This window comes from Tursiops truncatus, chromosome X, assembly GCF_011762595.2.
Source record: "Tursiops truncatus isolate mTurTru1 chromosome X, mTurTru1.mat.Y, whole genome shotgun sequence".
NCBI classification, from domain to species: Eukaryota; Metazoa; Chordata; class Mammalia; order Artiodactyla; family Delphinidae; genus Tursiops; species Tursiops truncatus.
This window is the reverse complement of record NC_047055.1, coordinates 402,000-414,273: the sequence shown is the minus strand read 5'-3', so window position 1 is coordinate 414,273 and position 12,274 is coordinate 402,000. Positions and strand designations below refer to the sequence as shown.

Here is a 12,274-nt window from a genome sequence, read left to right as displayed (position 1 = left end):
GGCAGAGTAAGGAGCTTGGAAAATCCTCTGCCCCAATAACAATGATAAAACTGGACAAAATTACCAATAACAACCATTTTAGGACCTGGAAATTGACCAAAGGCTTACAACAAATTAAGAAGCATTTAGTCAAGAAAAACTATTGAACCTTGGGTAAGAACAGTGGGAATCTGTGTGTTTTAGCTTGGGGTGCTTCCACTCCCTACCCCACCCCTACCAGCTCCATCAGCAATAGTTCTACCAGGGCAGGCAAGCCAAGAAAGCCAGCAGCTTTGCTGCTGAAGGGGACTAAATTTATTTGGAGCAGAGCACATAAAAACTCCACGCCCCTGGGTGTTGAATACAATCAAGGAAGGCACACTGGTTGGGACAAGCAATAGATCCGCAGAACAGCCAGAAATCTATCAAGGGGATCAAGGGAATGAGACAGCTATAGTGGGCCTTGGAAAGCCCCCTCACATCCCCGGTGTTCGGTAAGGCTGTGCACACAATAAGGAGAGACTGGAAAGGGCCCTAGTTATCTACATGTCCCTGGAGGAATGTGAGGCACAGTGGAGACATGTGAAGAATGGCAGAAACTGAAAGCCCGGGCAGACTTAGTAACAGCCTAAACTTTGTGTGCCCCAATCCACACACACATCCATTGGCAAACGGTGGAAGCCTTACTGGCTTAAGGTTTTTAGCTTAACCTCTAACCGATTGTTAGCTGGCCACTAAACTATACCAGGGTTTCTCAAACCTTGGTACTATGGACATCTAGGGCTAGATAATTTCTTGTGCATTGTAGGATGCTTAACAGCATCCCTAGTCTCCACCCACCAGATGCTAGAAGCATCCTCCTCGCCAGTTGTGACAACTAAAAATGTTCCCAGACATTGCCAAGTGTCTCCTGTGGTGGCAAAATCCCCCCAGTTGAGGACCACTGAGTTATGCTGACCCCACTGTGATACACAGAAGCCACAGTTAAAAACAAATTACTCCACAGAAGTCAATAAACAAATAAACAAAACGCACATACAGCAACAATCCCCCTGCGAGGTCAGAAATCAGTTTCTATAAGATATAACCTAAAATGTCCAGATTTTCAACAAAAAACCCTGAGATACATATAGAAACAGAAAAGAGTGACCCATGCAGTCCATACAAACTGTCTGAGAAGAGTATTACAAGAAATCCTATTGTCTAAGGCATGCTGCCAGTAGGTAGCTTATTATCTGGGAGGAAATGCCTTTCCCTTCTAACAGCCTTGGGAGAGAAGCAGAGTGGACCACTGGGACATCACCTCCATGTACCTATAACATCTTCTAGTTATGAGTCAAAAGTTGGTGTTGAATGCTTGAAAATCCAGACACTGAAGTTAACTGAAAGAGTCTCTGATATAGCAACTGCTGATACTGTGGAATGGGGCTATTATTTGGTGGTGATCTGAAGTTGGAGTTCTTGACCTAGGATCCATGGAATGATATGTAAAACTCTGTGTGTGTGTGTGTGTGTGTGTGTGTGTGTGTGTGTGTGTGTGTGTGTGTGTGTGTGTGTGTGTGTGTGTGTGTAGTTCTGTATTTTTCTATAGAGAGGATCCATAGCTTGCAACAGAACTTCTATGAGATTCATAAACTAAAACTACTGAGAACCACTCCCTTAGAGTGACAAAAGTGATTAAGTACCACCAACCCTCATTCAGATTGGTCATTACACTGAGGTAATCCAGGGTTTTGACAAACTATAACCTTCAAGCTCTTGCACATGCAGTTCCCTCTGACCAGAACATTCATCCTTACCTTCTCACTCTTTTTCCCTTGCCTATTTCATATTTAAATATTCATGACTCTGCTCAAATCCTGCAGGCAGTCATTTATAACTCTTTAGTTTGGGCTAGGTAACTCTCCTCTTTGTTCTTATAGCACTCCATATACTGTCTAAAAGCATTTAACACACTGTCTTATAACTGTGTGTTTGTTTTTGCCATAAGACGGTGCCTTGAGGATAGGGAATGTGTCTTCTCCATCACTGCATGCTTTGCATTTATCACAACGCCTGGCTCCTGGTACTTGCTCATTCAGAAATGAGAATGATCCTGTCATCAAAACTATGAATGATCTTCTCCTGCCCTATTAGATGGGTGAGAAGTTGCCAGGCACATACTGTACAGTAGTGGAATAATTTGTACTATGGGGATGGACTCATATCTTAAAAAGCTCCAAAAAATCCCCTTTATTTTAGTCAAGTTGGTATGCTTACTGTCCTTTCCATGGCTGGAATTCATTATTACCTCTGCTCTTGCCATTTTTCTCCTTAAAATTATAGGCTCCTCTAATTAAATGACCATCTTTTCTTCAAAATCTAGCTAAAAATTAATTTAATTCAAGGAAGCTTCCTTGACTAACCCTACATTTCCTTTGAAATTAAGTAGTTGGTATGTATCAATTTAATTTGCATTTGCATATGGCATAAGCTATTTATGCTTCTTATATTTATTTACTCATTTTATGTTTTATGTTTACATTAAGGTAGGGACTATGTCTTCCATCTTTGGTTCTGTATAAAGTTGACACTGAACAAATGTTTATTAATTAGGTCTTGCCAAAATGTCAATACAGAAGAGAAACTTAGGACTCAACTCATTTCTCTTGTAACCTACATTTAATCAATCACCAAGGTTTGTTACTTCCGCCTCCTATATCACTCTGAAATCCACCTGACCTCTCCATTTCCACTTTTTTCTCCTGCCACCTTCAGCCAATCATCATCTCTAACAGCGGGCCTCTATAAAGCAATTTTTAAAATCAGAGTACTAAAATCAGATTGAACTTTGGAAAAACTGCTCTAGTTTCTAGATCATCAAGGTATCAAGGCAAGGCTGTAGTAATCCTGGTAGGATAGTTGCCTCATTGCTGCTTTGAAGCTCATGCTATCCTACGTAACTCTGAACTTCTTAATTACTCTAATCATGTATCTCCTGAGTCACTTTATTTTTAAATAAATGAAGATCAGTTTACTGTCTTTTACTGTCACCCCGTCATCATTCTTGGCAGCTTAATCATTATTAATTGTAATACCTTCATAATTTTCATTTCAAACACCCTATACTCTGACTACCTGTTGTTCCTTTTCCAGCTCAATTATTCAGGCACTCTTCACTGTAATAATCCTTCAACTACACAAAAAGCTCCAATCCATTGACCACAAGCTCCTTTTCGTTATCCATCATCTTGCCTCCTTTAATGTCTTCGATTCCCTCCTTACAGGGCCCACCTTCCATGATCCATCATTTTAATGAATTCCTTGCAAACACCCTTAACTCCCTTGCCCCCCTATCTCCCTCTGCCATGCTTCCCTGACAAAGCTCTGACCCGGATCCACTCAGGTCCACACCTCCTCTGTGCCTGCAGCCAAGCAGCTAAACATTGTTAGAGAAAAAAAAATTAAACTGTATTGGTTACTTTCATTTTAAAATCATCACCGAAATAGCAAATGAGTACTCAATGCTGCCAAACAGTCCTTGCATAATTGCTTAGTAAAACCACTTACTCAGTCTCCAAGAACAGTATTATACGTGGTCTCTTCTCTCCTCAAACTGCCAACACCACCTCTCCCTTCCCACTTTTTCAACTGATTACCTTGCTTACTCCTTCAAAGGGAATACGGAAGCCATTAGAAGACAATCTCCACAAACCCATGCTCCACATCCACCCACTTACATGCATCTGTGCCCATATATTCGGCCTTTCTTCTTGTTACTATGGTTGAAATATCTGTGCACTTAATCAAGGCCAACACTCTCACTTATGAATCAGATCCTCTCTCTTTCCTACTCAGGTACTACACTTCTGAAATTTTTCTATCCCCCTCTTTTGCATCATCAAATTTTCCCTCCTACTGGATCATTCTCATCAGCGAACATGTTGCAATGTCTTCCATCTTAAAACAATATTCCCCCTCCACTACCACTCCACCTCATTTTCCCTTTCATAGTGAAACTTATGGCTTGAGGTTTCCACTACCTCTCTGTTAATGAATTTGTTTTAAATTTTAGAATGATTTTAAGTTTACAGAAAAGTTGCAAATACAAGAGTTCCCATACAGCCATTGCCCAGTTTCCCTTATTACTAATACCATATATTAGTATGGTAAATTTGTCACAACTGATGAATGAATATTGATACATTATTTATTAATTAAATCCCATAATTTATTTGAATCTTATTAGTTTTCCCCTAATGCCTTTTTTCTGCCCCAGGATCCCATCCAAGACCCACATTACATTTAGTCATGTCTCCTTAGGCTCCTCTGGGCTGTGACTTTCCTTGTTTTTGATGACCTTGACAGTTTCGAGAGGTACTGGTCAGGCATTTTGTTAGAATGTCCCACAATTTGGGTTTATCTGATGCTTTTATCATGGTTAAAGTGGGGTTATAAGTTTTCGCGAAGATCGCCACAGGAGTGAGGTGCCCTTCTCACCATATCATATCACTGGTACATGCTATCAAAGGTAGTGTTTGCTACATTTCTCTACTTAAGTTACCCCACCCTCCTTCCATATTCTATTCTTTGGCAGCAAATCACTAAGTGCAGCCTGCATTCTAGGACTGGGGACTTGAGATCCACCTCCATAGTTGGGGGAGGAGGAATATCTACATAAATTATTTGGAATTCTTTTGTATGGGACATTTATATGTACTCTCCCTATTTATTCATGTATCAGCATGGATTCATTTATTTTATACTTTTGGTTATAATCTAATATTATATTATTTATTTTCTGGCTCAAATTCTTTCAGCTTTGGCCATTAGAAGCTCTTTTAGTTAGCTCCTGTGTCCCTTTAACATTGCCTCGTCATTTTTTTGAGCACTTCCCTACTTTCTGGGACTTCAAGATTCTCCAGGCTCATCCTGTATTTTCTCTGACCCAGCTCTAGAATAGTCCATTTTTCTAAGGAGCCCTTGGTTCCTTTTCTTGGAGCATGGTATTAGAAACCAAGATCTGGGTGTTCTCATTTCCACTGTGGTGTCATTGTTTCCAGGACCTCTCAGTGGCTAGAGCTAGGAAATATACTAATCTATGTGTAAAAACATATCTATACAGTCGACCCTTTAACAACATGGGTTTGAACTGCACAGGTCCACTTACACACAGACTTTTTTTCAATAGTACATGCTATGGTACTACACAGTCTGTGGTTGGTTGAACCCGAGAATGTGGAAATGTGGATACAGAGCAACTGTAGCAGGGAAGAGCAAAATCAGACTCCATGCTGGATCTGTTTCTTTTATTTTAACCTTTGCTCTCTGTTGTTTTTTGTTACTCTACTCACTAAAAGGATGTTGTCTATAGCTACTGGCATACATAATGGTCTACCTTGGGGAACCCTGCCCCTCTGCCTGAATGTTAAACTAAAGTGCCTTTGTTCAGCTCACAGGGAAACATCCTGACCCTGCCCACCAGTGAATGGCTGCAAGAAAGAAGAAATTAACACATCCCCTCCCCGAGGCTGGTCAAACCAGGAGATGTTTTGCAAGACTTGTGGCCTTTTTAGTTTACTTCCTCATCTCCTCCCCCTCTCTGTTCTATAAAATAAACTGGCATCCAGACCCCAATAAGATGATACTCTAGGACATTAGTGCACCATCTTCTCAGATGCCTGGCTTTCCAAATAAGTCACTGTTCCTTGCCTCAACACCTCATCTCCTGATTTATTGGCCTGTTGTGCAGCGAGCAGAGTGAGCTTGGACTCAGAGCTGTGTATACAGAGGGCAATCTACAAGTTATATGCGGATTTTTGACTGCACAGAGGGTTGGCACCCATAACTCCTGCATCGTTCAAGGGTCGACTGTAATTATTTCTGCATCTATACATCTGTATCTATATTAGGCTAAACATGAGTTTATACTGATGTCTTCAACTATAATCCAGTACCACATGACTCATTCTAGCATTTCCCCTATACTTATGGGTAACCACACTCTCCAGACCCCTAGCAACCACTGATTTGTTTACTGTCCCTATAGTTTTGCCTTCAACAGAATGTCATGTCATTCCTTCTGATTGCTGAATAGTATTCCATTGTATGGATGTACTATAGTTTGTTAATTAACCTATTGAAGGATATTTTGATAGCTTCCCACTTTTGACAATTATGAATAAGGTGGTTTTTCATGTGTGGGTTTTTGCTGTGGACATAAGTTTACAAATCAGTTGGGTAAACACCTAGGAGTGCAACTGTTGACAAGTCCATGTTTAACTTTATAAGAAACTACCAAATTTTCTTCCAGAGTGGCTATACTATTCTTGTATTATTACCAGCAATGAATACAAGTTCCTATTGCTCTGCATTCTTGTCAGCATTAAGTACTGCCAGGTTTTTTTGGATTTTAGTCATTCTAATAGGTGTATAGTAGCATCTCATTGTGGCTTTAATTTGCATTTACCTAATGAAATCATGTTGAGCATGTTTTCATATGCTTATTTGCCATACTTTTGTCCTCTGGTGAAGTGCCTGTTCAGATCTTTCTACGCTTTTAAAAATTGGGTTATTTGTTTTCTTACTGTTAAGTTTTAAGAGGTTTTTCTAAAATCTGCATACAAACCTTTTCTCAAGCATGTGGTTTGCAAATATTTTCGCCACGTCTGTGTGGCTTTTCTTTTCATTCTTTTAACAGTGTCTTTCACAGAGAAAATGTTTTGAATTTTGATAGAGTCCAATTTACCATTTTTTCCTTTATGGATTAAGCTTTTGAAGTTGCATCTAAGAACTCTTTGCTTAATCCAAGGTAACAAACATTTTCTCATACAGTTTTATAGTTTTGCATTTTACAGTTAGGCTTATGATCAACTTTGAGCTATTTTTTACACAAAGTATGAGGCAGGTGTGAACATTTTGTTTTGTTTTGCTCTTTTGCATAGGGATGTCCAACTGTTCTAACACCACCTGTTGAAAAAAACAGTCCTTTCTTTATTGAATTGACTTTGCACTTTTGTCAAAAATCTGTTTACCATATCTGTGTGGGTCTATTTCTGGGCTCTCAATTTTGTTCCACTGTTCTATGTATCTACCCTTTTGACAACACCACACTGCCTTGATTGTAGTTGATCCTTGAACAACACAGGTTTGAACTGTTTGGGTCTACTTATAAGCAGACTTTTTTCAATAGTAAATACTATAGTACTACCTGATTTGCAGTTAAATTGGTCTGTGGATGTAAAACCACATATATGAAAGAACTACGTATATACAGAGGGCTGACTGTAAATTACACTCAGATTTTTGACTGCTCAAAAAGTTGGCACCGTAACCCCGTGTTGTTTGTGTTAACTGTACTAAGGTTAATGTAAGCCCCTTGACTTAATTTTTTTCCAGAAGTGTATTGGCTATTCTGATACCTTTGTCTTTCCACATACGTTATTTATTTATTTTAAATTTTTATTTATTTTTGGCTGCGCTGGGTCTTCGTTACTGCATGCTGGCTTTTCTCTAGTTGCGGCGAGGGGGGCTACTCTTCACTGCAGTGCATGGGCTTCTCATTGCGGTGGCTTCTTTTGTTGCGGAGCACGGGTTCTAGGTGCACGGGCTCAGTAGTTGTGAGCACGGGCTTAGTTGCTCCACAGTGTGTGGGATCTTCCCGGACAAGGGCTCGAACCTGTGTCCCCTGCATTGGCAGGCAGATTCTTAACCACTGCGCTACCAGGGAAGCCCCCTCCACATACATTTCTGAATCAGTTTGTCAATATCTATAAAAAAGTCTGCTGGGATTCTTTGAGTGGGATCGCACTGAATCTATAGATCATACTGAGAATTCACATCTTAAAAATATTGGGTCTTCTAACCTATGAGCATGGAATGTCTTTCCAATTACTTGTGTTCTTTCATGTTTTTAATCAGTGCTTTGTAGTTGTCTGCACACAGATTGTGCGTGTGTGTGTGTGTGTTTATTGCCATGCATCCCCCTCCAGCCACTGCTTTCGTTGTTTACCACAAATTTTGATAAGTTGTATATTCATTTTCATTTAGTTCAATATATTTTTAACTTTCCTTGAGACTTATTTTACTTATACATTTTTTGGAAGTGTATAGCTTAATTTCCAAATATTTGGGACTTTTCTGTTATAGACTTCTAGTTTTTTCTGTTATGGTCAATGTAAATACTCTATACGTTTTTAGAGTCTTTAAAATTTTTGAGCTTTGTTTTATGGCCCAGAATGTGGTCTACCTTGATGAATGTTTCATTTAAACTTCAGAACAATGTGTACTTTACTGTTGTTGGATGGACTGTTCTATAAATATCAATTGGGTCAAGCTGGTTGACGGTGCCTGCTTAATCTATCGATTACTGAGAGAGGTATTAAAACCAACTGAAATTGTGGATTTGTTTACTTCTACTTTTATCTCTGCCAGTTTTTGCTTCATGCGTTTTGATGGTTTATTGTTAGGTGCTACATTTTTAGGATAGTTACAGGTTCTCTTGGAGAACTGAACCCTTTATTACTATGTTATGTGCCTCTTTATCCATGATAATCTTCCATGTTCTGAAGACTGCTTTGTCTGAAATTAACATAGTTACTGTTGTTTTGATTAGCATTTCATGGTGTTTCTATTTCCATCCCTTAACTTTAAATTAAAAAAATTAAATAGACTATTTTTTAGAGCAGTTTTAGGTTCACAGCAAAACTGAGACAAAGGTACAGACAGCTCCATATATCCCTTGTCCCCACATCACCCCTTAAGTTTTATCCTGAGTCTTTATATTTAAAGTTCATTTCTTGTAGACAACATATAGTAGAATTTTTTTTGATCCATTTTGACAATCTTTGCATTTTGACTGGTGTGGTTAGGCAATTTATATTTGAAGAGATTACTGATGTAGTTGACTCTAAATCTACCTTCTTGCTGTTTTCTATTTGTTGTATTTACTCCTTGTTTCTTTTTTCCTCTTTTTCTACCTTCTCTGAATTTCCTTGGTTTTTTTTTTTTTTTTTTTTTTTTTTTTTTTGCGGTATGCGGGCCTCTCACTGTTGTGGCCTCTCCCGTTGCGGAGCACAGGCTCCGGACGCGCAGGCCCAGCAGCCATGGCTCACGGGCCCAGCCGCTCCGCGGCACGTGGGATCTTCTCGGACCGGGGCACGAACCCGTGTCCCCTGCATCGGCAGGCGGACTCTCAACCACTGCGCCACCAGGGAAGCCCTTCCTTGGGTATTTTTTATGATTCCATTTTATCTCATTTCTTGACTTATTATTTATACTATTTTTTAAAACTTTTTTAGTAGTTTTCCTAATGTTTACAATGTACATTTTAAATAGTCTAAGTCCACCTTTAGATAACTCTAAAAGTGTCATCCAAAGTGGCTGTACTATTTTGCATGCCAATAGCAATGAAAAAGAGCTCTGATTCCTATTCATCCTTGGTAGAACTTGGTATTGTCAGTTCTTTTGATTTACCTTATAATAGAATATTCCTAATTTCTCCCTCCTATCCTCTGTCACATTGTTGTCATTTGTTTCACTTTTATATGTGCTATGAACACCAAATACACTGCTATTACTATTTAAATAATTAAAATTTAGTGCAATTAAGGAGAAAAGTTTATATTTTATCTTCATTCATTTAAAACACTCTTCATTTTTTAATGTAGACCCAAGTTTGTGACCTATATCATTTTTGTTCTGCCAGAAGAAATTCCTTTACAATATTTTGAGAAGTTATATGAGAAAGTCTATTTCTCTCTCACTTTTGAAGCATTGCTGGATATAGAATCCCAGGTTGGCAGTTTTTTCTCCTTTTAATACTTTAAAATTATCATGCCGTTGTGTTCTTGCTTGTATAGTTTCTCATGAGAACTCTGCTGTAATTCCTCTGTTTCTGTGTAAGTGAAGTGTTTTTCTCCCCTCTGACTGCCTTCAAGATCTGCTCTTTGTTTTTGCTCTTTTGCCTAAGTGTGGGGTTTTGTGGGGGGGGGGGTTAAAAATGGATACTAAGCTTCTCTAAGCTTCTTGGATATGTGGTTTGGTGTCTGTCACTTATTGTGGAAAGCTTTCAAAAATTATTTCTTCAAATATTTCTTCTGCTTAGTTCTTTCTTTCTTTTCTTTCTGGTATTCCATTCATGTATATGTTACAACTTTTGATATTGTTCAACACTTCCTGAATACTCTTTTTCTGTTTGTTTGTTTCCACTCTCATTTTCTCTGTGCATTTCAGTCTGGGTAATTTTTATTGATCTATCTTTATATTCACTGATTCTATCCCTTGTTGTATCTTATGAGCCCATCAAAGTCATTCCTCATTTCTGTTACTGTGCTTTTGATTTCCTTTTGATTCTTTCTTATATTTTCCATCACCCTGCTGACATTATCTATCTGGTCTTTCATTTTGTCTACCTTTTCCATTAGAATCCTTAAGATATTAAGCATAGTTATTTTAAATTTCCTGACTGGAAATTTCAACACCTGTGTCATATGTGAGTCTAGTTCTGATGGTGTTTTTTTCCTGACTGGAAATTTCAACACCTGTGTCATATGTGAGTCTAGTTCTGATGGTGTTTTGTCTCTTCAACTTGTGTTATTTCTTGCCTTTTAGCATGTTTTGTAATTTTGTTCCTGTAGTTGACAGCCAGACATGTATAGAGCAGTAGATACTGAGGTAAATAGGAATTTATGGGTGACTATATCAATCTGGCCAAGAGTTGGGCTATGTTTGACATTTACTTCTCTACGGGTACCAGAGGCTTTAAATTTCTCTAGTAATCTTGTTTTTATCCCCCCTCTTGGTCTTGGCCCTTCTTTTTGTGCTTCACCTCAGAGACAGTCTGTCTTTTGCAGCTGTAATCCACTGCTATTTTAACTGGAGGCTTATTAGTTGGTTGTAGTGGGGGGGAGGGGAATTCTCTAATCTTTGAATTAAGTCTAAGTCTTTGGAGTGCATAGTGGGCCTATGTTTTGGGAGTGTGGCCTTCATGGTTGTTTTTGTCCCCTTCCAGGGTGTTGTGAATTGAACTGCATTCCTCAAAAAGATATGCTGAAGTCTTAACTTCTAGTACATGTGAATGAGACGTTACTTGGAAATAGGGTCTTGGAAGATAACCTAGATAAGATGAAGTCATACTGGATTAGCATGGGCCCTAAATCCAACAAATGGTCCCCTTATAAGGAGAGAGAAATTTGAAGTCACAGAAGAGACACAGGGAAGATGATGGAGGCAGAGCGTGTAGTGGTGTTGCCAAATAACACCAAGGATTGCTGGCAACCGCCAGAACCCAGAAGAGGGAAGGAAGAGTTCTCTCCTAGAGTCTTCGGAGAGGACATGGCCCTGCCAACATCTTGATTTCAGACTTCCTGCTTCTAGAACTGTGAAAGAATAAATTTCTGTTGTTTGTGCCAATTAGTTTATGGTGATTTGTCACAGCAGTGCTAGGGTAAAGCTTTTTTCCCCTATGCCACCCGATACTTTCCCTGGCTATAGAATTTCCAGTCTATGTCTCTGAAACTCTCTCCCTTGTACACTGAGGCTTTTTTTCTTCTTTCTTTATTTTTTCTTAGATGAGACAGGGAGATAGAGTGGGGCTGGGGCATAGCAGACCTCCCTTTCCCTAGCTGGGATGAGATTTTCCTATTACCCTATATTAGTTTTGTCTTTCTTGCAACCTGTAAAATAATCCTGGAAATAAATGGTTAGAAGTCTTCGCAACTCCACAGAAAGTACTTTCAGTCCACATGAAAAGTATCTGTCATTGCACAACAATGTAAATATACTTCGCACTACTGAAGTGTACACTTAAAATGGTTACGATATTAAATTTTGGTTTTTCTGTCACAATTAAAAATAAAGTATCTGCCTCTACACATCTTACCAAAATGATCTTCGTGTTGCTGCCAAACACAATTCAGAGACTTGGAGGCTGTATGGTGCCAATGGATGGCTAATGGAAATAAGCTTTTGAAGCTGGGCTGTTGAAGGGCCCAACATGTGACTCGTCCCCTCAGCAGGTCCTGGAGCCTGCTTTGTAGATGGGACAACCTGCGGCACCACATCCTAGAAAATTTGACAATGAGAGTGTTAGTAACAATATAAAACAATGTTTATAAGGCTGTAGGATACTACATATCTAGCTATGTGAAAGAACAGATTTTATTATCTCAACCATAGCATTAAAGGAGAAATTCTGAACAGCTAAGGATAAGTGGTTGATAACCATTACTTCTATCTTCTCACCAGCCACTCATATTATGCATTGCAATCTTGCTTCCACCCCACTATCTAACTGAAGTGGTTCTTTAGAAAATCA

The 12,274-nt window shown here is 39.0% G+C and overlaps 1 protein-coding gene across 5 annotated transcripts in view; it reads right to left on the bottom strand.

Annotated features, from left to right (window-relative positions):
* The window catches only part of TMLHE (trimethyllysine hydroxylase, epsilon), a 68,412-nt gene that overhangs the window by 36,214 nt on the left and 19,924 nt on the right, over positions 1-12,274 (bottom strand). For all 5 annotated transcript variants that reach the window (XM_033849663.2, XM_004326077.4, XM_033849665.2 and 2 more), the window contains exon 2: positions 11,840-12,021. In XM_033849663.2, the coding sequence (XP_033705554.1) occupies positions 11,840-12,020 (181 nt within the window). In that variant the 5' untranslated portion in view covers position 12,021. The remainder of the gene's footprint in view (positions 1-11,839; positions 12,022-12,274) is intronic.